Source organism: Haplochromis burtoni, unplaced genomic scaffold (genome assembly GCF_018398535.1).
Source record: "Haplochromis burtoni strain Fernald_Lab_line unplaced genomic scaffold, NCSU_Asbu1 Contig_26, whole genome shotgun sequence".
NCBI lineage: Eukaryota > Metazoa > Chordata > Actinopteri > Cichliformes > Cichlidae > Haplochromis > Haplochromis burtoni.
In genome coordinates, this window is record NW_024582387.1 from 693,065 (window position 1) to 719,469 (window position 26,405).

The following is a 26,405-nucleotide window of genomic DNA, read 5'->3' on the forward strand; positions in this document are numbered from 1 at the left end:
TCTGTCTGTCCACAGACTCTTATGCAATCAGGAGTTTAGCAACCAAACATTGCACAGTTACATCTTAGGCCCCTGTATGTATGTATAATCTTTGCAAAAGTCTTGCACCACTCATGTCTTCCCATTTTGCCTCCAGTAAACACCGAAATATACCATACGAATATATGAATTTATCTCTGAAAAATATAGTCTTACCAAATAATAACTTTCACATTTGCTAGAACTGTACAACCCCTGTTTTTACCCAACAAAAAATGTATATAATAATATAGTAATTGTATAGTATATTATAAAATATTCGTAATTTTATAATCTACAAAAACAACTTAAGTTGTCAAGAAGAGTGATTAAAGGTGCAGTGGGATAGATAAGGCAAGGTCTACTAAACTACTTAATTCCCCCAGTCGACAGGTGGCGATGTCGCTCAATCAGGATATCCCCAGCTGCGTGTTCTCGCGTCATCACGCCTGTCATCGCGGTGTTTGTGCCGACATTTCGTGCAGTCGTAGCAGCAGCTTGCAGAAGGGAGAAGAAAAGACCCGCGTTCATGAGTTAAACCTCAGTGTGTTTGTTGACAAATTTCTCGGTAAGAACACATCCGCGGCTGCTCGCTAAAAGACGAAATCACAGCGGGAGCCGATGAAAGCACGCAGCCTGCTCGTTGTTCCGCTGCACTTCACACACAGACACGCACACATACAAAGCAACCACCCCAGTCAGCTAGGTCGCTAATGAGCATTAGCCTGCTAGGAAGCTAAGCGGTATAATCTACATTCACTCTTATCTGCTGAAAATTTGATAGTTAGCTACGACTGTATAAACTCCACGTAGACTATGAATGCCTGTTAAGCGTAATGACTGTTAGCATAAGAAAAAGTGTAAGCAGACTTTGTGTAAAACGGTGTCTTAACCGTAGCCGCAAGCAGATATATACATTTTTCTATTTTTCACTGAGCGTCAGTTCGTGTTCTTGTCGTGTATTTATTGAGTGGAGTGATGGGCATGGAGGAAGGTTTTGAACGATATTTGCTACGATACAGCGCCGTCCGTCACTGCATAGTAGAAACCAGTAAACCCCGGCTTTGGGTAATGACGTTAAGCGTTGAGCCGCGATGTTGTCAGAGAGGATGTTGTTCAAGATGAGGCTGAGTAGTCATGGAGACCATGTGGGGACGTTTCTGATAGCTGTTAACTGATGTGTGGTCTTGCTTTATGAACATCAGCCCTTTTCAGATATGAAATATGCAATCCCAGCTCTCCCCTGTGATCATCATGATTTAATTCAGTCATGATAGAACCGAGAGAGAGCTTCTAAAATATGTAGTATACAGTATACATGCCGTTACACTGTAGCGTTAATATCATGATTTAATATATGCAACATAGGCCAATGCTACATATTTTTGTATAGCCTGAATTTATGACGATGATGCGCCTGTTGTTTTTATGTAATTCCTACAGGTAAATGCATAGTCAAGATTTAGGTTGTCAACATAAAGAACAGCTTAAAGTGTAAGATTGACTCTAAAGTTGTCTTTTTCACACTCATTACCAGGGATGCACCAATGTTTTTGTTTATTTGCATTGTTTTTATAATTTTTAAATTATAGAAATAGGTATTTTTTTAGAAGTATTTATTAGAAAACATAAGTAAACGCATTGGAATGGTTTGATTCTCTATCCATTATAATGAATTGTGGACAGTTGTGACAGCACTGTTTCACACTTTCTTTAACCAATGTGACACCACAGCAACTGGTAAATCATCTTATTTGCAAATAGGTTAACAACAGGGATGAAAACTTCAGTCAGAAATAGCATTCAATAAGGAAAACTACTTAAGTCCCAGATCTCTGCAGGTAGTTTTGCTTTGCCAACTTTACCTGAAAAAGTTTGCACTGGATTTTTTTTCCACTTCAAGTTGTAGTAGCTAACATTTTTACTTAAGTGTCTCAGACTGGGAAGAGACACAAACATGGTTTTGGTCCCGAGCCTGGATAAAAGGGAGAGTTTTATCAGGATGGGTATTCGGTGTAAATGTCTGCCAAATTATCTGCTGTGATGCCTTCTTGGGAAATAAGTGAGGAGCAGAGTTGCATGTTAAAATATAACAGACAATTGTAATAACAAGGAAATTTTTTTTTCATAAATGTATAATTTGTGACGTTTTGGATATATGACTATCATAACTAATCCTCACACAGCAGTATGTAAGATTAATGAGTCAATTTGGCCAAATATATTGGTGCATCCCTTCGTATGGCCTTTCATGTACACTATTAATCAAACATGAGACTTGTATATCAGTGCTTCTAAACATTCACATCAAAGGTGCATGTCTGAAAGGGGCTTTAGTTGAGTTTGTGAATGACTCCCCAGTTGGTCTGTTGGATGCTGAACACAGCAAACAGGAATATTTATCAGTTTCTCCAGTATTAGTGGTTTCTAATTTTGTTCTGTTGGCTCAGTGTGCATTGCGCAGGCCAGTGGAGCTCTGTGCCAGAGATTTTTCTTTATCAGACATTTCTGAAAAAGGAGGGCTCAGGTGTGCTCTGGGCTTCATCCCAGAGGCAGTCTCATTGTCCCATCTGAGACTTGATCTACATGCTGAATGTTGTGAATGGAGAGTTCCTCATTCTTGTTCTTTGGTAGATTATGGTCTTACTTTTTTCATCTTCAATTCCACTCTTTGATTGATGGATTTGACAGCCAGTTATGCGTTCCAGCTTTGAACCAACAAATTAAGACAGTGTGTTTTTCCTTTTGATTCTGAAGTTTCTTTCTTGAAAATCAGTTTCTGGTTTTCTTTGTGTGATTTATCAGCTTCACTGTGTCTCTGTTGTGTTAATACAAGCTGAATGTTTAAACTTGCTTCTGGTTACTCGATTCTTTGACAGTATTTGTTTGTTGCTGTTTCCTCTTCTGCTGTGTTTTATCCTCTTGCTGCTGTTGATGTTGGTAGTGGATGTCTTGAATGAAATTGTTTAAAATCTAGTTTAAAAAAGCAGTGGGTACACTGCTGACGCTGATAATGCTAATGTTAATGTCCAGACTGATTTTGGTGGGTGTGTTGAGTTGTGGGTAGCATCCTGGCATACAAACATGTTCCTCTGCAACTCATTGCTTTGTACTTTCTCCTCTGCTCAGCTGCTGTCTTTGGTGCTGTGCTGGTAATTAGTTGCTGATATTATTTTGGTTTACTTAAAGCTAATGTTGCTCCGGTTGACGTGATGCTTATGTTGCTCTGGTTTACATATATCTAAATTTGCTTTTGACAAAATGTTGAAAATGTTGCTGTAATTGATAAGTTACTGTTGTTACTTCTGTAATAGTTGTCCCAATGATTTGTGTTAATTGCTGACGATGTGTTGCATATTTGCTGGTTTGGTTTGTTCCGCTTGTTGTGTTCTTTTAAAGCCAGATGCTGAAGTGTTGTCTGCTGGATTTGGTCAACACTGTGATGTTGCCTTCGACCTGTTTGCCAGATCGGTTGGTTTTTTGGGTTGTTGCTTTGACGTTTGGTGGGCATTGCTGAATGTTTTCAGATATTGTTATTATCTATTTGTTGATAATTACATTTTTTTGTAGCTGAAGTCATCATGTTGTTGGTTTACGAAGCCTAAATGTTTTAGTTTAGTGTGATATGTTGTGGGCACTGCTAGTCTTAGTCATGATGAGGTTGAACTTTGGACTGGAGTTCTTCTTTGCTTCTGGCAGTAGTTTTTCTTTTTGCTGTCTCATTATGATGATCTGTTGTTGGAAAAGATTTCCAGTTTTAGTGTCCATGGAGCTTATAGAACAATTTTCGTGTGCTTTTCCGTGATAAGACCAGCTTTTAGTTGTAGGGCTAAACTCTTCCACCACATACTACTTGTGCAATATTCAGCATTTTTTTTTAACTGAGTGAGTGCAAATACTTGAAACTGATAAAGCACATCCTGTCAAAACCTTCTTGAAAATGGCTCAACGTACCATTCTTTTCTGTGAAAGGCTGAATTCATTGATGATGTTTTTAAAAACAGGAATGCTTGTTTCTTTGACCTTTTCACCAGGTTTCAGTATCCTGCAGAAAACCTCTGTCTGTTACAGTGAAACTATACACACAGCTTAGTTGCATTGGTGAGTTGGAAGTTGCATGAGATTTATAAAGGATTACTGTTGCACGAATGATTCCATAGTTGAATAAACAAGCAATATCGCTGTACTGCATGATAGACAACTTAATGAACCTTATTGTTGCAGCCAGTTTATTAGGGCTCAATATTCCAGAGTACCACTGCAAAGACTCAAGGCCTTGATAAACCTTAGACAAACTGGGTTGAATGACACTTCATCATCCGTTTCATCTTAAACAAAAATTAAAACATTTAAAAAGTCCCTCTTTGGGCTTCACTGGGTTTCCGCCATAACTTAGGTACATTTAGTAAGGCCACTAAGGCCAGAAAAAGCAGAAAAAGGAGGAGGAAGTATTAACATGGCACTATTCAACCAAAGTAATGAATACTAGGTACACATGAAGATCAAGTACAATAGGCTACACCAGCAGTAGGGGGGGGGGGATATAGCCTCAAAATTATATCACAATATTTTAATCATGATATAGACAAAAAAATGCTGAATGTTTTGTTGTGCTTCTTTGGAGGCTGCTAAAGAAACTCCCATTTCAGATAGGTTGGGTAGGGTTCATAAAAACATAGTATTGCTATAGCAGTGATATTGGATAATGACTTTTTTATGTCACTTAAAATGTTATATCAGTATTGTCATGGACAATATGATATGGCACAGACCTACAGTGCACTGAATCACAGTTAATCTTGTATACAGTGATGGATGATTTTTGCCTGCTATAATTAGCGAATGTAATTGGGCAGATATTAGCTGAAAAATAAAGGTGAAATGGTATTAAACATTTTGCTACTTCAGTCCATTTTATTTTAGTATGTTTGTTTTATTTGTTTTAAGAGTGTTCGCACCAAACGTGAAAAAAAAAAAGTCTCACCTTGCGCCAGTACACTTGCTGAGTAGTTTTATGGAATCCACAAATGTTTGGCCATAATGGCCAGTAGGAGAAAAATCACTGCAGTGCTGCCATCATTTCTAAATGTTCACAAGAACATCTTCAAATTTGCTCACTTTTCTCCAAGCTTTTTAGTTTTTTTCCTGTTCGACCATACAGCTCCTTCAATCCACTAACACCAGCATTAAACTGGTCCTCACTTTCTAAATGTTGGTGATGTCAGAAGACGCTAGTCTCTGGGAGAATAGAGAGAAAGATGAATACACGTGGATTTGCCTTAATTTCCATTACCCGCATGAACTTGCATAGACTTTTGTCAAAACTTTGCTTCACATTTGGTGTGAATGCTACACTTTAAAAAAAAAAAAATTGTTGACAAATGTTTAAAAACAGAAGGCGTACAAGATACGGTAGCTAGTGTTTAACTAACAGTCATAATTTTAGCTCATAATTAAATAAAAATTAAATAAACACGACCTGAAAATGCAATCATCTTAATGCTTGATACTCAAACACTGGCGGAAACCCTGGACTTCAGATGCTTTTATGCAATCTAGTATTGAAAGTAAAACAAGTTGTGTTAAAGTTTTCTTTTTGTGCACACAATTCACATTGAAGGTATGTTGATACCTGAAAATGTTTGTTGAATGAAACAAAAGCTGTGCTACTTGTCTTTACAAACCAGATAAGCTTTACTGAGGATTAGAATTTGACCTGGCCAGGTGCATGCATGGTTTAGAAGGACAACAAGATATCACAGATGACAAATGAGTCTCATTTTTGGCATGTAAAAAATGTTTTCAGAATTTTTAAATGTAATATATTTGCAATTCATGACAATTTAGGAGAGAATATACCACATATCATCACAGCGTCAACTTTATCTGGATTGTTTTTCCCCCTGTCTTTAAGCCTGCCTGAAATTCTTGCTGTTCTTTAAGCACAATTTCTTTGTTCTTGCTATGCACTGTTTTTAACACTTGTCAGTTATTCAATACTAAAGCTATGTTTAAAGCTTAAGATTGTTTTGTGGTCTAGTAAAATATGTTGGGCAGGATTGCTTAATTATCAAAATGAAAGTTTAGCTAACCTATTAAGTGGTTCAGAGAGACTGTTTTAGTTGACAGTTTTGTGCAAATTTTTAAAATTCTTACCTCTATTCCCCAAACCCCTTCCAAAAAACCTTTGGTTTCCAGATGGCAAGACAAAAAGGAGTGCAAGATTGAGAACTTGTTATTATGAAGCGCTTAAAATTGTAAGCACTGCTGGCTATGCAAAAGAGACTCTTATCCAAGTTTACTAGAAAAAAAAATCTGGAAACGATTGGTCACCCTCTCTCTGCTCTTCATCTGATGGTAGTGTTGCTTTCTCCCCAGGTTTTAGGGCTGTTGTTTAGCAGTCAGTATGGCGGTAGTCATCAGACTGCAGGGTCTGCCCATAGTGGCTGGCACCATGGACATCAGGCACTTCTTCTCTGGCCTCACCATTCCTGATGGGGGAGTGCACATCGTGGGGGGTGAACATGGTGAGGCTTTCATCGTCTTCGCCACAGATGAGGATGCACGGCTGGGCATGATGCGAACAGGTGGGTCCATTAAGGGCTCCAAAGTGTCGCTGTTGCTTAGCAGCAAGACAGAAATGCAGAATATGATTGAACTCAGTCGCCGGAGATTTGAGGCTGGGGCAGGGGCTGTGGAGATTGCTGCACCTACAGCAGGAAATGCCAGTCGTCAAGCAAGTGCTGCCCCTATACCCACAGTACAGTCTGGGGCAGGGGGGAGAAGCGGTAGCCATGGAAATCAGGGTTTTGGTAACACCCCGACTGCAGTGACGGCAGCAAGCTCATCTCAGGAGCCACCAAATAACAAAGCTGCAACCAGCTTGGCCAGCGTGGTGCCCAGCTTCCCCAACAGTTACAGTTCTGCTCCCACAATCACCACAGCACTGGCATCTCTTAATGCAGGACCCCCACCCATCCCTCCACTTCCCAGCATGCCTTCCATGCCTCCTATGCCCACACTCCCTACTATACCAGTTCCTCCTCCAGTCTCCTCCCTTCCTCCTGTTCCTACTGTTTCGCCACTGTCCCATGGACCTCCAGTGCCTCCTATGTCACACCTTCCGCACATGTCCTCTCTACCTCCCTTCAACCCTTCCCTACCTCCCCCAGCTGGACTAGGCTCGGGCCTTCCTCTTGGGACACCCAACCATATGTTGTTTAACCCTCTTTCTCCTCTGGCTTCACTTGGCCTTCAAGCCCACATGAAGGCGGCTGCTGCCGTAGCCACTGGGGGAGGAGCTGGCAATCCTGATGAGTTGTTTGTTCTGCTGCAAAACCTCCCATTTTCATGCTCAGAGATGGAAGTCAGGGAATTTTTTCGGGGTCTGGGGGTTGATGCTGTTCGCCTGATGAGGGATGGACAGGGGCGGCCAACTGGTAGAGCTATGGTCAAGTTCTTCTCACCCCAGGAGAGCTTTGAAGCAGTGAAGCGTGGAGGTGGCATGATGGGCCAAAGATTCATTGAGATCACCCCTGGCTCTGAGCGTCAGTGGGCCAGCCTCAATGATGGGTTGGCAGGCCATGCTCCTCACAACAGCAGCAAATCAAATAGCAGTAATGAGTCACAAGATCTGCAGCACCGCCGTGGTAATGTAGAGGCAGGAGGCAGAGATCAACGAGCAAGGTCGCGATCTCCCCACCGACAGGAGTTCTGTGTGTACCTAAAGGGCCTTCCTTATGAGGCAGACAAAAAACAGATTAAGGAGTTCTTTAAGAATTTGGACATTGTAGAAGACAGTATCTACATTGCCTATGGCCCCAATGGACGAGCCACAGGAGAGGGATTTCTTGAATTCAAATCGGAACAGGACTACAAGGGAGCTCTAGGTGCTCACATGCAGTATATGGGCAGCCGGTTTATTCAGGTTCACCCAATCAGCCGTAAGGGAATGCTAGAAAAGATTGATGCCATCCGCAAGCGTGAAGCAGCACAGGGTGATGGCAAGAACCAGGATGGCTTAAAAACGCCCAGAAATTGCGCCCACATTACCAACATACCTTACAACATCTCCAAGAAGGATGTTCGAGCCTTTCTGGAGGGTGTGGGTATCTATGAGGACACCCTGAAGGTCCTGACAGATAGCCATGGCAACGGTTTAGGACAAGCCATCTTCCAACTGCGAACTGAAGAAGATGCTCGCAAAGCTGAAAGACTGCACCGTCAAAAGCTCAATGGACGGGATGCCTTTGTCCATCTTGTGACCTTTGATCAGATGAAAGAAATTGAAAGAAATCCTCCACCCCAAAATAAGAGGGGCCAACGCAACCAGAACCAGCAGAACCAAAACCACCACCAACAAGCCCAAACAATTCCCCAGCAACCCCAAATCAATCCATTTGCTGGGATTAGTGGTGAGGAGTTTAACTTTCTCAGAAACACTATGGGGAACCTCAACAGCCCCCCATTTGTGACTCCATTTTCAGCTCCAGGAAATGGGCTAGCAGGCCCTCCTCCTCTCCCACCACTGGCTGCGGGATTGGGAGATGTTAATTTGGGCGTGGCTCCCCCACTAGTTGCAGGCCTTCCTGGAGCGCCAATCTTGGAGCCACCTGGCTTTCGTAGTGGAGCTGCAGGAGGGGGTCCATTCAGCCAGGATGGGCTGAGAGGCTTGGTACCCTTTGACAATGCCAACAGAAAAGGAGGTGTGGGAGGACAGAACCGAGGGGGAGGGGCCAACAACAACCAGGGGCGTCCAGGTGGTGGAGCGGTGAGTGCACAGCCAGTGTTCACTCCAGGGGCAGAGGGTCTCCGCAACCAGCCAGCCCCCGCAGGATCCAATAATCCTAGCAGTCAGCGTGGCGCTGCTGGCCCAACAATTGTAAAGCTGCAGAACATGCCATTCACCGTGACAGTGGATGAAATCATGGATTTCTTTTACGGTTACCAGGTGCTGCCTGGCTCAGTCTGCTTACAGTTTAATGAGAAAGGCCTGCCAACTGGAGAGGCCATGGTGGCCTTTCAGAGCCACGAGGAGGCCACTGCTGCAGTTATGGACCTCAATGATCGACCTATTGGAGCACGCAAGGTCAAGATAAGCCTTGGTTAAAGCCCCTACACTGACTGTAGTTAAAATTACCTGGATTAAGTCAAGTTGAAACAAAGCCAGCCTAAACCATACCAGATTTTGGACACAGTTCAGACCTTGCCCTGTGCTGTGACTGTCCCTTTGTGTAGATATTGGCAGGTAAGCCAGATCCCCTGCAGTCTGTGCAGTAGAAAACTATGACTTTGCTCTTTTCTGCAGCTCCTCCACTGACTTTGATAGCACAGTATCATGATTAATATTGCTGTGATTGTAATGATGATGATGCTTATGATGATGATGGGAGGATTTTGGTCCTTTTGTTTTCAAGCTGTTAATGACATCACAGCTTATTTCCAAATCATGTCAACTCATGATGCAGCGAACACACTCAACTGTTTTAGGTTTTTCTGTGTGTCTTTTTTGTTGTTTTTTTGCTATGCTAATATTGCTGTATATGCTTAAATATGCTGCGCTGCTGTGGTTCGATATTAACATGCTCTGTTGCTGTAATTCTCCACATTCCTTGTTGCTGTGGTGAAATCATGATTTTAAAAAAGCTATGTTGCAATGATCAAATGTTGCTTTGGTGAAATGTTGACATGCCCCTTTGCTGTGGAAAACGTATTACTGACTTGAAGTTTTGTGGCCATTGTAAAAGAAAGACACTTGCTATAGTAAATGTTGTCTCAAATCTGTGTTGCAACAGTCCTCTGTTGATACGTGGAGTGTGTGGGATGGACAGATTGCTGACTTCAGTTTTATTTTGTAAAAAGGGGCTGCTGAACTTCTTTAATTTTTCACATTTTTTTATCATCTCGCTGTGTTTGAACAATGCCACCCTTTTTCCACAGCACTTGCTCAGTAGATGTTTGGATTGTAGAGCGCTAAGATGAAGTCTGTAGTGTTTTTAGTTTGGTAGCTTTTTGTTGTTTCAAAATTGTTTTGGATATTTTCTTCTTTAAGCTTATGTTTGTTTCTCTCTATTGTCAGTGTGAAAAACTTGTATGAACGTATAACCCTATATGATGTGGAGTCCTCTTTACTTTAGCTAATAAAAGGATGTTCCTCACCTGCGATGAGCTCTTTCTGACTGCTCTTCACTGTCTGATGATGGAAATTGACTGAATATGAGTTATTTTTGTAGAAGCAGAATGGAAGACTCGTTTGGACTTGTTTCCAATACAGGTGACCTTTAATATCGACATCTTCAACTCAATATGAATAGGCGTTATTATGGGAAAGAACTTGAACCTATATAGTTATCCGTTCTCTTTTACACAGTAGAGAGATTTTGTGTTTGGGGGGAGGAGGCGTACATGTAATGGTTTTATTTTCTCTGGAGTTGGAAGACAATGTAAAAAAAAACAAAGGCACAATTTAAAAAGGCTGACGTGAAAGTTTTGCTGTTTGAAACAGTCAGAATAAGATGACTGAATCAATTGAAATGCTTTAGTTTAAACATTTTTTTAACCATCAGTTGCACACAGAGGTTTGACTATACTGTCACAGTAAATCTCTTTCTGTGGTTAACACTAGACTTTTAACAAAACAAGATCATAGCAACAAAAAAAGGACATCAAGAATTCCTGAAACAAAATAAAACAAAGGTGCTCTTTTGTGCTTATAACTATAAAAGTTGTAAAATAAAACATTTGATGACCTCAAATTACAGAAACAAAAGTCTAGATAGTGAGTATAAAAACGACTGACCAAGAACAGTCGCAGGTCTCACAGTTACCTTTTACGGTAATAGCTCTATGGCATGTTTTGCGAATTACAGCATTGTTTAGCTAGCGAGTCTCATTCCCTCGCTTGTCTGAAACTCCCGCTGTCACCATGTTTTTCCATCCATCCATCCATTCGCTTCCGCTTATCCTTTTCAGGGTCGCGGGGGGCGCTGGAGCCTATCCCAGCTGTCATAGGGCGAGAGGCAGGGTACACCCTGGACAGGTCGCCAGTCTGTCGCAGGGCTCATGTTTTTCCCAGTCTGGTAATATACTCCCTACCCCCCCGGCCAGGTGGGTTGGCTGCGGGGGGAATTACATGCAGAATATTGCCATGGTAATTTATACTAGATGATTATGTTAAGGCCATTTTAACTATTGTATGTGGAAAAAGTCATCATACATAGTATAGTATATTTGATATATCCCCCAACCCTACATGAAACTACCACTACTATGACAGCAAAGACCCAGTAACTGAGTTAAGTTAAGTAAACAATGGGGTTTTTTTCCAGTCCCTAGAATACTTGGTTGAAAACTATTTTTAACCACTTCTGCTGTGATGCTAAAAGGGAAGCTGACTCCCAAGAAAATTTTCATTGGCGTTTTTAAAATAATTGTTTAGCAACAAACCTCTGGAGAACTGTCTAGCATGTTACAGGTGAATTGCGCTACAGTTACTACTACTACACTTTCAGCTGTTTTTTTGTTGTTTGTTAGGAATTTAGTTAAATGCTTTCTTAGTGGAATTGTTTATGAAGAGCCTATACATTCTTGCACAGTTATAGAACTAAAGCACATTGTGTGTACATTGTAGCTGCAGAAAATAGCTGTAGCTTTTTGTGAAAATTTAGGCTTCCCTTAGAAATATGATGGGACATGAAGGCAGAACTTCACTAACCCTTTGTGCCTCAGCAGTATTCATGTTGTCTAATTCTCCACACAAAATAGAGCTCATAATTAAATTCATCCTGAAACCAAGAGTTAAATAATAGCTGACAGAGTAAAACAAACACTAGTCATATATGAACAAGAGGTTTATGATATTCTATGACAGCCTTTGCTGTTCACTGAACTCTTCTCTGAGCAAATTCAAACCAATTTGTGGAAGATCATTTATCCCAAATTACAGGACAGTTTTCAACCAAATCGTCAAAGTTTTGATTTGTCACCTCAGCTGCTCTCATTTTTGTCGATGTGCTTTATTTATTTTTTATTTGCTGCAAACTTAAAATAAAGCCTTTGGATGTATTATCAACTCTGTTGTACTGAGTAGAGGTAGTGGAGAGCATCAGTGGAGGTAGTTTTGTCTGAAGAGGAGTCGTCTGCTATCTGGATATGGTTAACCTCCAAGCAGGTACAACAGCGTTCAACAATATGTGCATGCATTGCTGAACTTTGTGTGAAACTGTGGGAGATAAGCAGGCTGTAATAAAGAGAACTGAAGCACTGTCTTTAAAAAATGGTTGCTGGGAAAGATGACTGTGTCTTTGTTGTGAAGCTGGTGTGTGGAGTGAAGAGAAAATGCAGTGCAAATTAAAGAGAAAAAAAGAATTTCTGACAATTGGTCTGCAAAGGATGCATGTCTGTGCAGTACCTGTGTTTTGGTGGGTGAGTGTGAGGCAGGGGTAAAAATTATCCCAGCGTGACTGCTACTGAGCTGTCAATCATTCAGCTGCTTTCCACCCTCCTGATAAATAGACATCCAGAAGGCAGATCTTGCAGGTGAGTGAAATTTAAAGCACATGAGGAATTTCACATAGTTTATCAACAATACCCTGAAAAGTGCTGGTGCTGCCTGTAGAGCACCAATATCATTAATCCTAGATTAGTTTTCAAGGCCATAATTGTTCAATGATTCAAAAAAATGGAGCAGGTGGCAGGCCTACAGCCTTGAATCACTAGATTGTCTAAATTGCCCAATGTTTGGAAGGCAATACATACTTATGAGTGATGGTAGCTATTAGATGGCTCCTAGCCTGTATAAACTCCTTGGAAGGTAGTAGAGGGGTTTTTTGTAGCCTGTAAATGGTAGTCTGTAGGCGAGTTAAACCTATGGATGTCAAGCTGTAGATAACTTGTGGTAGATTGAGCTCTTTTAAGATTTTATAGGCACAGGCTCAGGGAGTGGCAGCCATCTGCAAACCTGACCCTGGGTCTGCTGAAGGTTTCTTCCTGTTAAAATAGTTTTTCTTCTCTCTCTTGGCAAGGGCTTGCTCATAGCAGGAGTTTTCTTTGTATTATTGTTTTACAACATAAAACTCCTTGAGGAAACATCTGTTGTGATATCAATAAATTTACACTTGCATAAATAAAACACTATATGGCTAAAACTGAATTGATTCAAAGGTAAAGGCTGGCAGTTAAGTGGTGAATAGTAGTTTGTGGATGGTAGCCTATGTAGCATTTCATTTGTAGATGGCAACTAGTACAAGGTAGCATGTGGATAGGAAGTAATTTTTGGTGGATAGTAGCCTATATATGGTAACCTTTTGATCATAAGAGCACTGGAAGGCAGCTGGTAGCATTTAGACTTTAAGTTATAGGAAGTGTATGGTATGTAATAGCTTTCTAAAAGGGTACCTATAGAAGGTAAATCATGCCTAGCAATGCCCTGTGGATAGAAGTCTATATAGTACTTACTATGTAACGGAGGAAGAATAGAACATGATTTCAGGTAAATGGTAGTGTTTTGGCAAGCTTTTGGTAAGCTGTTGATGATTATATAGGGTTGATGGTGCCCTCTAGATTATATTGTTTTGGATAGTAGTAGCCTGTGGATGGAACAACGGCTTACAAATGGTAGCCAATATAGTGACTTATGGATAGAAAGTGGTTGCTGTTAAATGGCTGAAAATGGTTAACTTTTGATGGCTTTTTAAGGTGGATGCCGTTCTATAGAATATGCTATGTCAATGGTAGATAGAGGAATGTGTATAATAACATAGTGTTTGATTTTTGGTACAGTACAAATGTAGATGGTTGCCTGTGGACAGAAAGTAAGTGCTGGTTGACAATATTCTGTCAAAGGTAGATAGTATACTGTCAAAGGTAGTCTGTGGTTAGTAAGTGATTGTTGGTAGCCAATAGATTACAGGTGTCCAACTCCAGGGTCGGTGCAGGTTTTAAATGTGTCCTTGATCCATCACAGCTGATTTTAATGGCTAAATTACCTCCCTAACATGTCTCGAAGTGCTCCAGAAGCCTGGTAATGAACTTATCATTTGAATCAGGTGTGTTGAAACAGGGTGACATCGAAAACCTGCAGGACACTGGCACTCGAGGCCTGGAGTTCAACACCCTTGCAATAGATGGTGCAGAAGGTGGGCTATGTAAACTGTGGTTGGTTGTAAAAGGTAAAGGGTATTGCTGATGCCAGAGGCTTCTGGCCAGTAACCAACACATGATAGATGTGGATTGAATGTGATTGTTAGATGATGGTGCTCTGCAGATAGCATTGTCTAGATGGCAAATAGTGCTCTGTGAATGGTATTCTATTAGTAACAGTTTCCTGTTGGAGGCCTATATATGGTGTAGAAGGTAGATGTATGCGTTGGAATACAAATTGAGCCACGGCAATATATAGATGGTCATGTATAGACATTACAGAATATTTTACCTGTTGTTCATAGTTAGCAACTGGTAGATGGGTTTTTATATGCAATTTATATAATATATAGCGGTATTAGATGGCAGAGATTGGAAGACTGGCATTTTCTGATAAAGTTGCCGCCTATTTAGCATTATTTTGGTAATGATTTGAAAATCAGTTGAAAATAAATGACTAGTAACATTAACCCAAATATACAATAGTTTTACAACATAAAATAATTTAAAAAAAATGTAAACACATGCAGCTAAATAAATGCAAAATTCACAAAATAATTGTAGGTAGGCAACCTGACCTAGTGATGTTGGATGAACAAATAAGTAATTTCAAATATATATATATATTATAATTAAGTAGAAAACGATATACTACCTTCTTTATCCTTGAATGAGAAGTGGTGTATAAAGAATGGGGAGGAGTCCACTTGTGGAAATGGAGGAAATTGTGCGAAAGATTATTGACTGGACTGATCACGTATTATTTTTTTCTTTTTAAGGCATATGAAACACTTACATATGCCTACAAAGTTTGAGCATTTTCTTAATGCCACTTCTAGATTCCTTGCTGCTTCAACTTTAATAATAATAATAATGTTGAAATATTAGTATTTGTTAATTAGTAAGTCTTTCATCATATGGATTTTACAGAAATGCAAATTAATGACCCAAATATGAACAAAACAAAGAAACAACATTTTTATTGTATAGAATCATGCAGTGAGTCTAACAATATAATAAATGTACATGAAGCTAAATTAACACCTAAGTACACTAAGGTAATGTTAAAACTGATATCTATCTATCTATATCTAGATAGATATACAGATAGATATGGAGGAAAAGGGGTAATCTGAGCCCTGTGGGTTCTTGCAGATGCTGTTTTTTTCTCAACTTTTTTGGTCTTGCATGAGGTCATGATAAACTTAGCAAGTGCATATGCTTTTTTCAACTTAGACAGTTGGCGTGAGTTTCAGGGTTATTTATTTTTGATGAGCATAAAATAAAATTAGGGCTAAAGAATAATAATATAATGTTTAATGTATAATGTTTAGCTTAAGGTTCCTGTTACATTATTATAGCATGGATTGGGTGCAAACTTATTCCAGCTCTTTTTTTGAGGCTGCATCTTACTCAAACCATGGAGTATGCTACTTTCAACATATTTCCTCACAATTAAGTCCCAAAGATTTTTATTTATTTTTATTTTTAAGAAAAGGGTGTGAGTAGTTTTCAGGGAAAGAGATCCTTACAGAATGAGAATCACTGAAGCAGGAGCTCTGTTTGTTTATGCATGTGAGATCTGCACGGTAAATAAAACAACAATACTCTCCCCTACCCTCTCTCCCTCCGTACTGCATTTTTCTGTTTGTGCTTTTCCTGGTGTGTTTCTGTGTTGCTTTTCAGACTGCACTGTGGTTCTACTGCGAAGGATGAATAAAATGAAACCATATTGTTCTCTGTGGGGAGGGTGACTCATGCTGTGTGCAGTTTGTTCTGTTTCCTCTCTGCTCTGACTGTTGTTCAGTCTATTTGGTCTCTTCTTCTGATCACCACAGTACATCTGCTTCATCATTCATTCATTTAACTGCAGCTGCAATAGCACTTCCGGCCCAAGTATGTGATCTTCAATATAAAAGCACTAAAACGTTTAAGTCTTAAAGCACATGATCTTTTTCCCCTCAAACATCAAGTCAGATGAAGAAAAAAACAAAAACGATAACACCCTCCCCCAACACACATTATCTTTCTTATAGCTTCGTTACAAAAGAGCAACGGGAATTCTACTTTGGAGGACATAAAAATGAGGTTGAAAGCTTTAAATAGATATTAATAAAAGATTTTTCTATTAGGTCAGTTTTGAAGTGAAATTTGGAAAAAATAAATCTTCAATTGGAAATGCATACATAAATCTCCAAATATTGCTACATCTCTGTAGCAATATTACCACCCTCGTAAACATGCTGGACTTGAGCAAAAACAATACACATACTAGGATGGATTGTTCAGCCATGATAATTTAAACTAAAATTAAGTGGACTGAATATTATCTCTGATGGGATGCAGTCATGATCATTTATAAATTACTTGTACGATTTATAATCCTCAAGGATTATGAATTGTGTTAAAGTGCGTAACACTGTTAAACATTTTTGCATTATTGCATTATGCTTCAATCCTTACCATATCTTTAAGTCTTGTTGTGCTTGTGTTTGGAAGTAAAGCTTTAATTATGCAAGATCTCAGGGACTCTGGACGTTTTTCTCTCTGTCCTGTCATCGTTGTGTTTGGGGTTATCAGCTTTGGTTTGTTGTTGGTGCAGTAATCTTTGGAATAGTTTCCCCGTTTGCTGCAGCAGCTTAATTCCGAGGCGGGTGTAATAATAATATCTTCAGGCTATGCTAAGGTTTAAACGCGGTGGTATGATTTCTTTTCTGCTGTTCTTGTCTCTGTACCAACATTAGTACTAATATAATTATTAATTACTCAACAATGTGCATTATACCTGGTCGGCTGTAGTGTGATTGGAAAGTTAAATGAGTGGGAGGATTGATTGCGTTTGGCGTTATTGAGCTTTTATTGTGAAGGAGTCTACAGGACATGTGAAAGGTAGAAAAGTCACCGTACTCTTGTTCGGGATCAGAGGGCGTTACTGACAGTTGTTTTGGCCAATCAGGAGTCGAGTACGCAACCGCATGTTCAATCAGAGAATAGTTAGCCTGGCCACCACCCTCCCGTGACATCGAAGGCTTTCGAGCAACGACAAACGGAGTTATTTTCGTCTCAGTTACTCAAGGCTTGTATTGTGTGGTGTGTATTTTACTAGAAATCCTGATAAACTGGTCAGATAACGTTTAGTGAGCTCTTTAGTGTGTTTAACAGAAAAAACAGGGAGTAGTTTCCGTTCGCGGGTTGTGGGAGTGGCTGTACACCGCCCTTGGTTTTTATTCCTGTTTGAAGGGGATAAAATATAACGGATCCAATAAGGTGATTTTTTTAGCATTTATGATGGCATAATTCTCTTTAAATGTGTGCTTGTGCGAGAGTGTGTGAACTTCGTGTGTTGGAGAATTGTGCTGGTGTAACTGGTTTTACAGGTCAAGTCAAATCTCCATTCAATCTCATGCTGATGTTGCCTTTAAGGGGCTGCTACTCCTCAAGTTCGTGCGGGTGGTGCCTTTACCTGCTTCTGCTCCTTTTGTTGATTTAGTTTGTAATGAAAACGTCATATCAGGTGGCAGATGGTGCGAATATGTCACATGAGTTGTTATAGAAGAGCCTGGCTGACTTTATGGCTGCTGATAAAGACGATACCGCCACATTTCCTCTGTTTATTGAGTGTCTGAGACCGGTGGCCTCTTTTGAATGTGGAAAAGATAAATGAATACAGTCATCAGAGATATGCTGTCTTACATTTGGGCTGTTTTATGACTCTGTGGTGCAGGAAGTTGCAGAACACAAAACTGAGATCTTGCCAAACTTCAGTTAAATTCTGCAGCTGTTTGTGGTTAAAGAGTGATTGCATTTGTGGTGTTTTTGAGCTGCTGTTTCATTTGGGGACATCTTAGGGAACTCTGCTGAAAGTTTCCGGTTTTGAGTGGCATACCAATAAAGAGGTTTTGGCTTGCTACCAAAAGGAAACTTATCAGGATTGCAATATAAAATAATTAGTTTTTATTTTTAATCAATATGATTAAAGTATATATTAATGTATAATGAGTTGACCAAAAGTGACACAGCACTTAGGTTATATGAGGTAACTGGCTCACTTCCTGGACCAGGTGGTTGCTTGCAAAGACCCAGTATGGTTAAAAAAAAAAAATCCTGTTACCAACGCGTGTTTTTGTTTAACTAATGTACAGGAGCAGGAGATGAGAAGAGTATGATAGTGATTAGATGTTGTGTTTATATTGATCTGTAGCGGCTGAGTTGTTGTGGCCACTTTGGGTAACCTGAGGCTTTGTGTTTCTAGTGATTCAGTGCTTATGGATAAGCATTGGTGTTATTTGCAGTTGTTTTTTTCTGATACAGGGTACTATAACTGCTGTAAAGACACACATTTCTACTCTTGAATGACTATTTTAACGTTACAGCTGTCACTGTAAGCTATGCTGATATTGAACTCTTAAGTTCTGAAATATGCTGATTTTAATTTCTTTTCTGCTCCTCCTTCAGATGGCAGACTGTGTCAGCAAGGTGGAGCTGAGTGTCTCCTGTGCTAACCTGCTGGATAAAGATGTGGGGTCAAAGTCTGATCCTCTGTGTGTCCTGCTGGAGAGCACTGGAGGAGATAAGTGGGCTGAGGTAATATGACAGTCACGCTTCAGAACAGAGCTTTGTTTGGCTTCAGACTTCATTCTAATGTGAGAATCCTGTTGGTGTTTCTCTGCGTCAGTTGGGCCGCACTGAGCGTCTGAAGAACAACTCCAGCCCGTCCTTCAGTCAGCGTCTCCGACTGGATTATCACTTCGAGAAAGTTCAGAACCTGAAGCTGGGTGTCTACGACATCGACAACTCCAGCTCTGACCTTGGTGATGATGACTACCTGGGAGGGGTGGAGATCACACTTGGCCAGGTACACACCGAATGTGATCAGCTATTACTTTCAATACCAGATTTATTAGAATCTATTTTTCAGTAGACTAAGGTTCAGCTCTTCAAAATGCAGTCAAGCTTATTTTTTTGTTTGTTTTTGTGTCCCAACTGTTGTAGGTTAGAATTGTAACTTTCAGTCTGTTGCTTTCTCCAGTTTCCCAAGAAGAAGCAGGAGAAATGTATACAATAGGATGGACATATATATAAAAAAGAGAAATATATACAAAAATAAGAGAAAGGCACACATTAGAGTACAAGTTGCAAAGTGCTTGGGAGTAGTGCAAAAGAAGACAGACTTGGTCTGAATAGAGTGTGTTTGCGAGCGGCCTGAGTGATGGGGGTCGCTCAGATTAGTGGGGTGGGTGGGCAAGGGTGGGGTACTTTTTATAAAGTTTATACATTTTTCATAAATGTATGTGACATCAATCATATAACACAAGTTTCACTATAAAGTTACTGAAATAAGTAGATGCACTTTCTTTATTGAAAGTGGAATTGTAACTCATTAACTTTCATTAAAACTTTTGTTGGCAACGTGTCAGAAACTAGCTGAAATGCAAAATATGCTGAATATGACCAAGAAATAAACAATTTGAGATGCAGGAAATGTTTCACGGTTTTTAATTATTGTGCAAAGTTGTTGCAAATAAATTTTCTTTTAACTAACATAATGATTCACGATCAGCTGTTCCAGTCTTACAATGTGTAGATCATAGGTGTCAAACTCTCAGAGCTGGCCTACTGGTATTATACAGCTAATATATATATTGTTTAGTATTAAGCTTTGCTTGTTCCATATTCAGTTTTTCAGCAAAACGTGTTTGAGTCCATAAGAAAAGATTCATTCTTATATCTGGAGGAATAAATATATTTCAATAAATATTAACGTTAGCCCGCGACTTTGTTCCAGTTTTGAATTTTGGCCCACTGTGTATTTGAGTTTGACACCCCTAGTGTAGATTATTAAATGCAGATTATTCTGCAGTTTTCCAATGTAATGCTGGCGCCCTCTAGTGGTGTCATTGAACCATAACGAGCTATGCTGTCTGTGCTGCAGCTGATTGGCTGTTTTTAATTCTGAAATGGCGTTTTTGTTGTTGTTGTTGTTGTTTTTTAAACTTGCAGATTCAGGTTGAGTCTACTGGTTTGAGGCATGCAAGCTGATATAAGATTATAATCTGATCATTAAAATGTTCAACAACACTTTCTTTTTGTTAGGCAAGAAACTAAAAAGTTCCTCTGAGGTCAACATGGCCCTCTGCTGGACAAACTGTGTTATGCAAATTCAGGTTTGGGAGCTGGCTGTCAATGATTAAGCTGCAAACATTACCTTCTCTGTGCGTTTCAGATAGTTTCCAGCAAAACTGTGACCAGACCTCTGCAGCTGAAGAAGGGCAAACCTGCTGGGAAGGGAACCATCACTGTATGTAGAGTATCGCTGTACTGAGAATAAAACAAGATTATGATGACTGTGACTTTAACATAAGTGTGTGTGTGTTTCTGTGTGTGTAGATCACAGCAGAGGAGATAAAGGACAACAGAGCCATTGAGTTGGAGTGGGAGGCTAAAAACCTTGACAAGAAGGTATCTTCTACTTCCTACTTTATTTAATTCTTAATTATTACTCACTGAGGTTTGATCTCATGAACAGCTGCTCTGGATGGCTGATGGTGTTTCTTGATACTCCCCATCGGTCTTATTTTTCCTCACCTTTGTGCTTAAAAACATAATTTAAGTGTATTTTTTAGCTTTTTAATTTTGAGCTTTTCTTAGACTCTCATTTTTATTACAAAGAGTTTGGTAATGTGTACTGAATTTTCCTTTTATGTATCTGAGCCACTGATGACATGCAGCTATATCAGAGTATGTGTGTTGCTTTCTAATCTACCCTCACAGCTTAGTAAAATGCATCGCCAATAAATGAGATTGCAGCATGCTGTCCTCCGTTTGTTTAGGATACGTTTGGGAAGTCTGATCCATTCCTGGAGTTTTTCAGACAGGGAGATGATGGAAAATGGCAGCTGGTCCACAGGACAGAGGTAAACACAGATGCACACACCTTATTTCATGTGAGAGATGGCTGTCAATTGCTATGATCCTTCTCAAACTCTTTCTTGTTGCTGAAATACAAAATATCCTCAATTTAAACAGCTAACGCTCTTAGCTTATCACGTGGAAAAAGTACAAAAGCACAAACAGAAAAATTATGATTGAAGATGACCGAGATGAGGACTGTTTCTGTGTATTTGTGTTTTCTGTTTGTAGGTTGTGAAGAACAATCTGAATCCAACCTGGAAGAAGTTCACCATCCCTCTGCAGACTCTCTGCTACAGCGACCTTGAAAGACCTCTGAAGGTTCCACCAATTAGAATCCACCTCAGTTCATGACAGCCAATCAAATGTGTAACTGTTCCATTAAATCCTGTCCTTCCTTTGCAGGTGGATTGTTCTGATTACGACAGTGATGGATCTCATGATCTGATTGGTTCTTTCACCACTAAAGTCTCCGATATGCAGAAAACAGCACACGGCTCACCGGTGAGTCCACCGATGATAAGACACGTGACGTATTTTAGTTTGCTGCTGAGAGGTTATTGAGCTGTGCCGTGTTGTTCTCCAGGTGCAATTTGACTGCATCCATCCCGAGAAACAGAAGAAGAAGAAGAGCTACAAGAACTCTGGAGTTGTCTCTGTCAAGAGCTGCAAGGTAAAGACTACATGACACACGGTTCTCTTCAAGGGGTTTACTTTTTTAAAATTTTCAACTTTATTTAAATGGGAATTCCTTTAAAGTTAAAATCTCACTTTTGTTTAATGGGGACCTGCCCAAGAAAGTACACATTACATGGTTATTAACATTATAAAATCAAGTAAATCAAAAACATATATCAGATAAAAATAAACAAATGAGAAAACGATGTGCATAAAGTTCAGCTTAGGGATACTAATTCTACTCTTCCTCTACAGTTACTGTGTAAACCACTGTCAGACAGACTGAACAGATTCCTCCTCTCTTGAGCTGAAGTTTCTATTCATTGAGTTTTCTTGAACTGTTCACTGCTAATCAGAGCTCTGTTAGCTTGGCTTGTTGGTGACTATTGCAGTGATGGAAGTGAATCTTTAATAAAGATGCATGCATCGAAACATGTTTGATTCTCTGTTTGTGTGCAGCTGATCACTCAGTACACCTTCCTGGACTATGTGATGGGTGGCTGCCAGATCAACTTCACCGTATGTCAACGCCAGCTCACATGCACACATTTTAAGTGGTGTAATTTATCTAACCAAGCTCAGTAACTCAAAGATAAATAAAATATTTTGTTTATAGGGTGGCTTATCTTTGTCATTTGACTTTTCAGCTACTGATCACAACGTATCAATCAACTTGAGCAGTTGAAAAAGAAGTTAATAAACTAACGCAGTAATTTTATGTGAACGCTTTAGGTCGGGATTGACTTCACTGGCTCTAATGGTGATCCTCGCTCACCCAACTCTCTCCACTATATGAGTGCAGATGGGCTGAACCAGTACCTGTCTGCTCTGTGGTCTGTGGGCCACGTGGTCCAGGACTATGACACGTCAGTACTCATTCACTCAAACTACACCCAAACTACACCCAAACAACTTCACATCTCCAACCTGAGCCTTAAACTCTAAACTCTGCAGCCTTCTAAGCTCTTGTTCTGCTCTCCTGACTGCACTCTAACCTCTGGTGAAATGAAAATGTTTCTGATCTTTATGTCTAACAGTCATTATTTTGTTTCCTCTTTCAGCGATAAACTCTTCCCAGCGTTCGGTTTTGGAGCCAAATTACCTCCAGACTACCAGGTCAGCTCTCTAACCGACCAATCACAAAGCCTGTTTCTTTAGTTTCTATTTGTTTCTGAAGTGAGAGATCATTAATTCCCTGAGGTGTAAAAATTATTTTGTAATTTTCTGATTTGATTTCGTTGATCTAAATCGGTTACGTCCGGTTTACTAAACCGTTCTACTGTTGGTCCTACAGGCGGCACACCACGAATTCGCCCTCAACTTCAACCCAACTAACCCTTACTGCCAAGGTACACACACATTTACTGTACCTCAAAAGTGATATGATTTACTAGATTATTCCATTTAAAAAAACAGGTGAAGGAAGAATTAATTAAAATTTTATTTAAGATAGTTTCGCTGTTATTTGACAAAAAAAAGATTGTACCCTTAGTCATGAGTTTTAACATCTTATTATGTATCAATAAAGATGTGATTTGATGAGCATTAGAATGGGTTTTTCCAAAGGTAGCTGCATGGGAAGAGATCTCTCTCACTAACATCTGATGCACACACAGTCATTTTGTTCTGAAGCAGACCTGAAAAGTGACAGAAACCGCTCAGTTCAAAAAAGAGAAACATGGTTACCCTTAGTAGGCATCCAAGGAGGGAAGAGTTAACAGATTTTCTTTTTAAAGTTTGGTTTTTCTGCTTTGCTACTGCCACTCTTAGGCATCCAGGGGATTGTTGAAGCCTACAGGATGGTTTTGCCTCAGATCAGGCTCTCTGGACCAACAAACTTCTCCCCCATCATCAACCACGTTGCCTCCATTGCTGCCGGTGCCGCACAGGCTAATGCTGCCGCTGTGAGTGAACTCATAACAACTAAAGCTTAAGACAATTAGCCTGAAATACACAGTCTAACTTTGACATGTATCTTCTTGTCTCTGCAGCAATACTTTGTCCTGCTGATCCTCACTGATGGCGAGATCACTGACTTTGACCAGACGAGGGACGCCATCGTTCGGGCATCAAGACTCCCCATGTCAATCATTATTGTGGGGGTAGGACCAGCTGACTTTAAGGCCATGGAGCTTCTGGATGGAGATGACGGTGTGCTTAGGTCAACAACTGGAGAATCAGTCGCCAGAGACATTGTCCAGTTCGTGCCGTACAGACAGTTTGCAGATGTAAGTGTGATGCATAAGAAGACTAAAAGAAAGTTCAGGCTCAGTTACAAAGGACTCATTCCTGTGGCCTATCATTTTTATATTTTAATTCTTTAGTTATAAATTTAATATTATTCCAACTTTTATGACAACTATTATGCTGAAAACCTGAAAGATAAACAGAAACATTACTTCTCATGCTGACACGGCACAAAGCAGATTGTTAGATGCTTTCCACTAAAACAGTGCAGTCACTGTGCCTAAATAGGCAAGTATACAGGATTTAGGTGGATTCTTGCTTGAATTTAATGAAATGCAAGGACATTATTTTTTTACATCTTCCTCCAGAATGACAACTTTTCTCATCCAGTTTTGTTTTATACTGACGGCTGACCCCTCCCTCCAACTACCCTGCTGGATTTACCTGTGTACTTTTATAGATGAAGGGATATTTCTTTCATAGAAATGATGATAAGTCTCTACATTCAATTCATGAAACCACTCTCCTCAGAGGGCACAAAACAAAAATGCATCAACAACAGAAAATATTTTCTTAATTTAAAACCTGTTCAGGTCTAAAATAATATACTCTAAATGTTAACCTGTCTCTGGGGGTGAAGTCATTTCTGTGCATGGACTCTGTGGTGTTGGAGGAAATCATTAACAACGTCTCTCTCTTTTTCCAGGCTCCTCAGGCTGCTCTGGCTCAGTCTGTGCTCGCTGAGGTTCCCAATCAGCTGGTCTCTTATTTTAAAACGAGAGGGCTGGAACCACCAAAATCTCAGGCTGCTGCTAAATCCTAAACATTCCACATGCCCTAAAGCCCACCCTCACATTCCCCAAAACCGAAGGCCCACCCTCATGTCATTCCAACCCACCGCTAGACCACATGCCCCCACTCGGCCTTCAGCCACAAAGTTGACCACTCTTCAAGGACCACGCTGATGTGTTAGCCAATTGCAGAACAGCACTCAGCTGTTAGCCAATCAGGATGCCACAGGAAAACATCCCAGTTTTGTTTACTCCATTTAAGAATGTCTTTGTTTCCAGATCTTTGTCTTCTATAGGTGCAATGATAATCTTAGAATAGAAATGGCAGATTATTTATTCCTTCTGCTGCTTCCACAGTATCTATGCAGATCACATGTGTTTGTTAGCATGTGTTTGAATAACAAAGAGCCACACACACAGGAGAAAAAGTGTCTTGTTTTTGTTCCACATGTATTCTAACAGAAGAAGAAAGTTACTGACAGAGGAGATGTGATCTCTAAAATCTGCAACGTCTGGGTTTTCTCATTCGTTTAAATGTAGTTTTATCACAGCAGCCCCTAGTGGACATGAGTGGCACTGCAGCTCCTGGTTCCTCAGCTCTGTGTGTGTTGCTCTGATTAGCTTTTTTTTTTTTTTTAAATGTGCCAATACCTTGCACTTTGCTGGAAGATTATATTACAAATGATATATAGCTTTACACCTACCGCCTTACTATAAACTTTAATGCTGCCTTATAGTGTAGCCTTAGTTTAGCTTCTTTCTTGCTACTTGAGCCTGGATGCTTCTGTATAGCTCTCTTGTGCTGCTGGTTGTTAATGCTGCCATTTTGGCTCCCAGAGCTCCATTTTGCACATTATGTCAGTAACATTTGCAGGTTACTAGTAAATCTGAACGTCTGCAATTCAACAGCAATCAATTGATTGAAATAGAGTCGAGGTTGGACATTAAAGATAATATAATGTGTGCTTTATAAGAAAGCAATTAGTATCAAACATAATGTGCAAAGTGAAGTCAAACAAAGTTTAGAACAATGACAGTAAAGTGCCTTTTTGAATAAACCTGAAAACTTTTCACACTTGAATGAATCCTGGGAGCCAAAATGGCCACCTGTGCTGCACAGTGACATCACTGCTCTATTTGGATCCTATGCAAATAAGATGTTATTGAAGTTGGAAAAAAAATTGTTTCCAAAGCAAACACGAACACTTTAAAACATGAATTTGTATTCAAGCTTGAACTCCATATCACAGCAACATGTCCAGGCTTTGAAGGATTAATGCCAAGGAAAACATGAGATGCAGAAGTAAGCAATTAATAATCAGACTAAGCTTTTATGTAACTGAAACGCAGTGAAGTCGTAAAACAGCAAGCATTGTGGACACTTTAAGAAACCTCAAGATAAACATGGCTCCTACAGCCTGGGATGCTGGGATTTAAAACGTGTCAAAATATGTTTACAGCATAGTCACATTTAATTTTGTTATAAAATACTGTTACCACAGCTTCAGCTGTAAAGACTTCTAAACAATTATTAGATGTTGTGCCTTTTTTGTTTTTTAAAAGATTAGCTAGAGAAAATGCAGGAAAGGAAGGAGGAAAAATGGGGAAAAAGAAGTGCTTGGTTAAACTGAAACGCTCGACTTTGTGGTCGGTGTCTTGACCTCCAAACTCATGGCAAGATTG

At 39.9% G+C, this 26,405-nt stretch overlaps 1 protein-coding gene across 6 annotated transcripts; it reads left to right on the plus strand.

Moving 5' to 3' along the window:
- Positions 1 to 450: 450 nt before the first annotated feature.
- cpne1 (copine I) lies at positions 451 to 26,327 on the plus strand. Of its 6 annotated transcripts, none has more exons than XM_005917807.3 (16): positions 457 to 586; positions 18,613 to 18,741; positions 18,833 to 19,012; positions 20,381 to 20,455; positions 20,545 to 20,616; positions 20,988 to 21,071; positions 21,298 to 21,387; positions 21,472 to 21,570; positions 21,653 to 21,739; positions 22,204 to 22,263; positions 22,477 to 22,610; positions 22,806 to 22,860; positions 23,039 to 23,093; positions 23,515 to 23,648; positions 23,736 to 23,972; positions 24,638 to 26,327. In XM_005917807.3, the coding sequence occupies exons 2-16, from the start codon at positions 18,613 to 18,615 to the stop codon at positions 24,752 to 24,754; spliced, it is 1,608 nt and encodes a 535-aa protein (XP_005917869.1). In that variant the 5' UTR covers positions 457 to 586; the 3' UTR covers positions 24,755 to 26,327. The 6 variants fall into 6 exon arrangements, with proteins under 6 accessions (XP_005917867.1, XP_005917866.1, XP_005917869.1 ...); XM_042218973.1 differs by lacking the exon at positions 457 to 586 and adding an exon at positions 14,838 to 17,279; XM_005917809.3 differs by lacking the exon at positions 457 to 586 and adding an exon at positions 14,839 to 17,424.
- Positions 26,328 to 26,405: the final 78 nt, after the last annotated feature.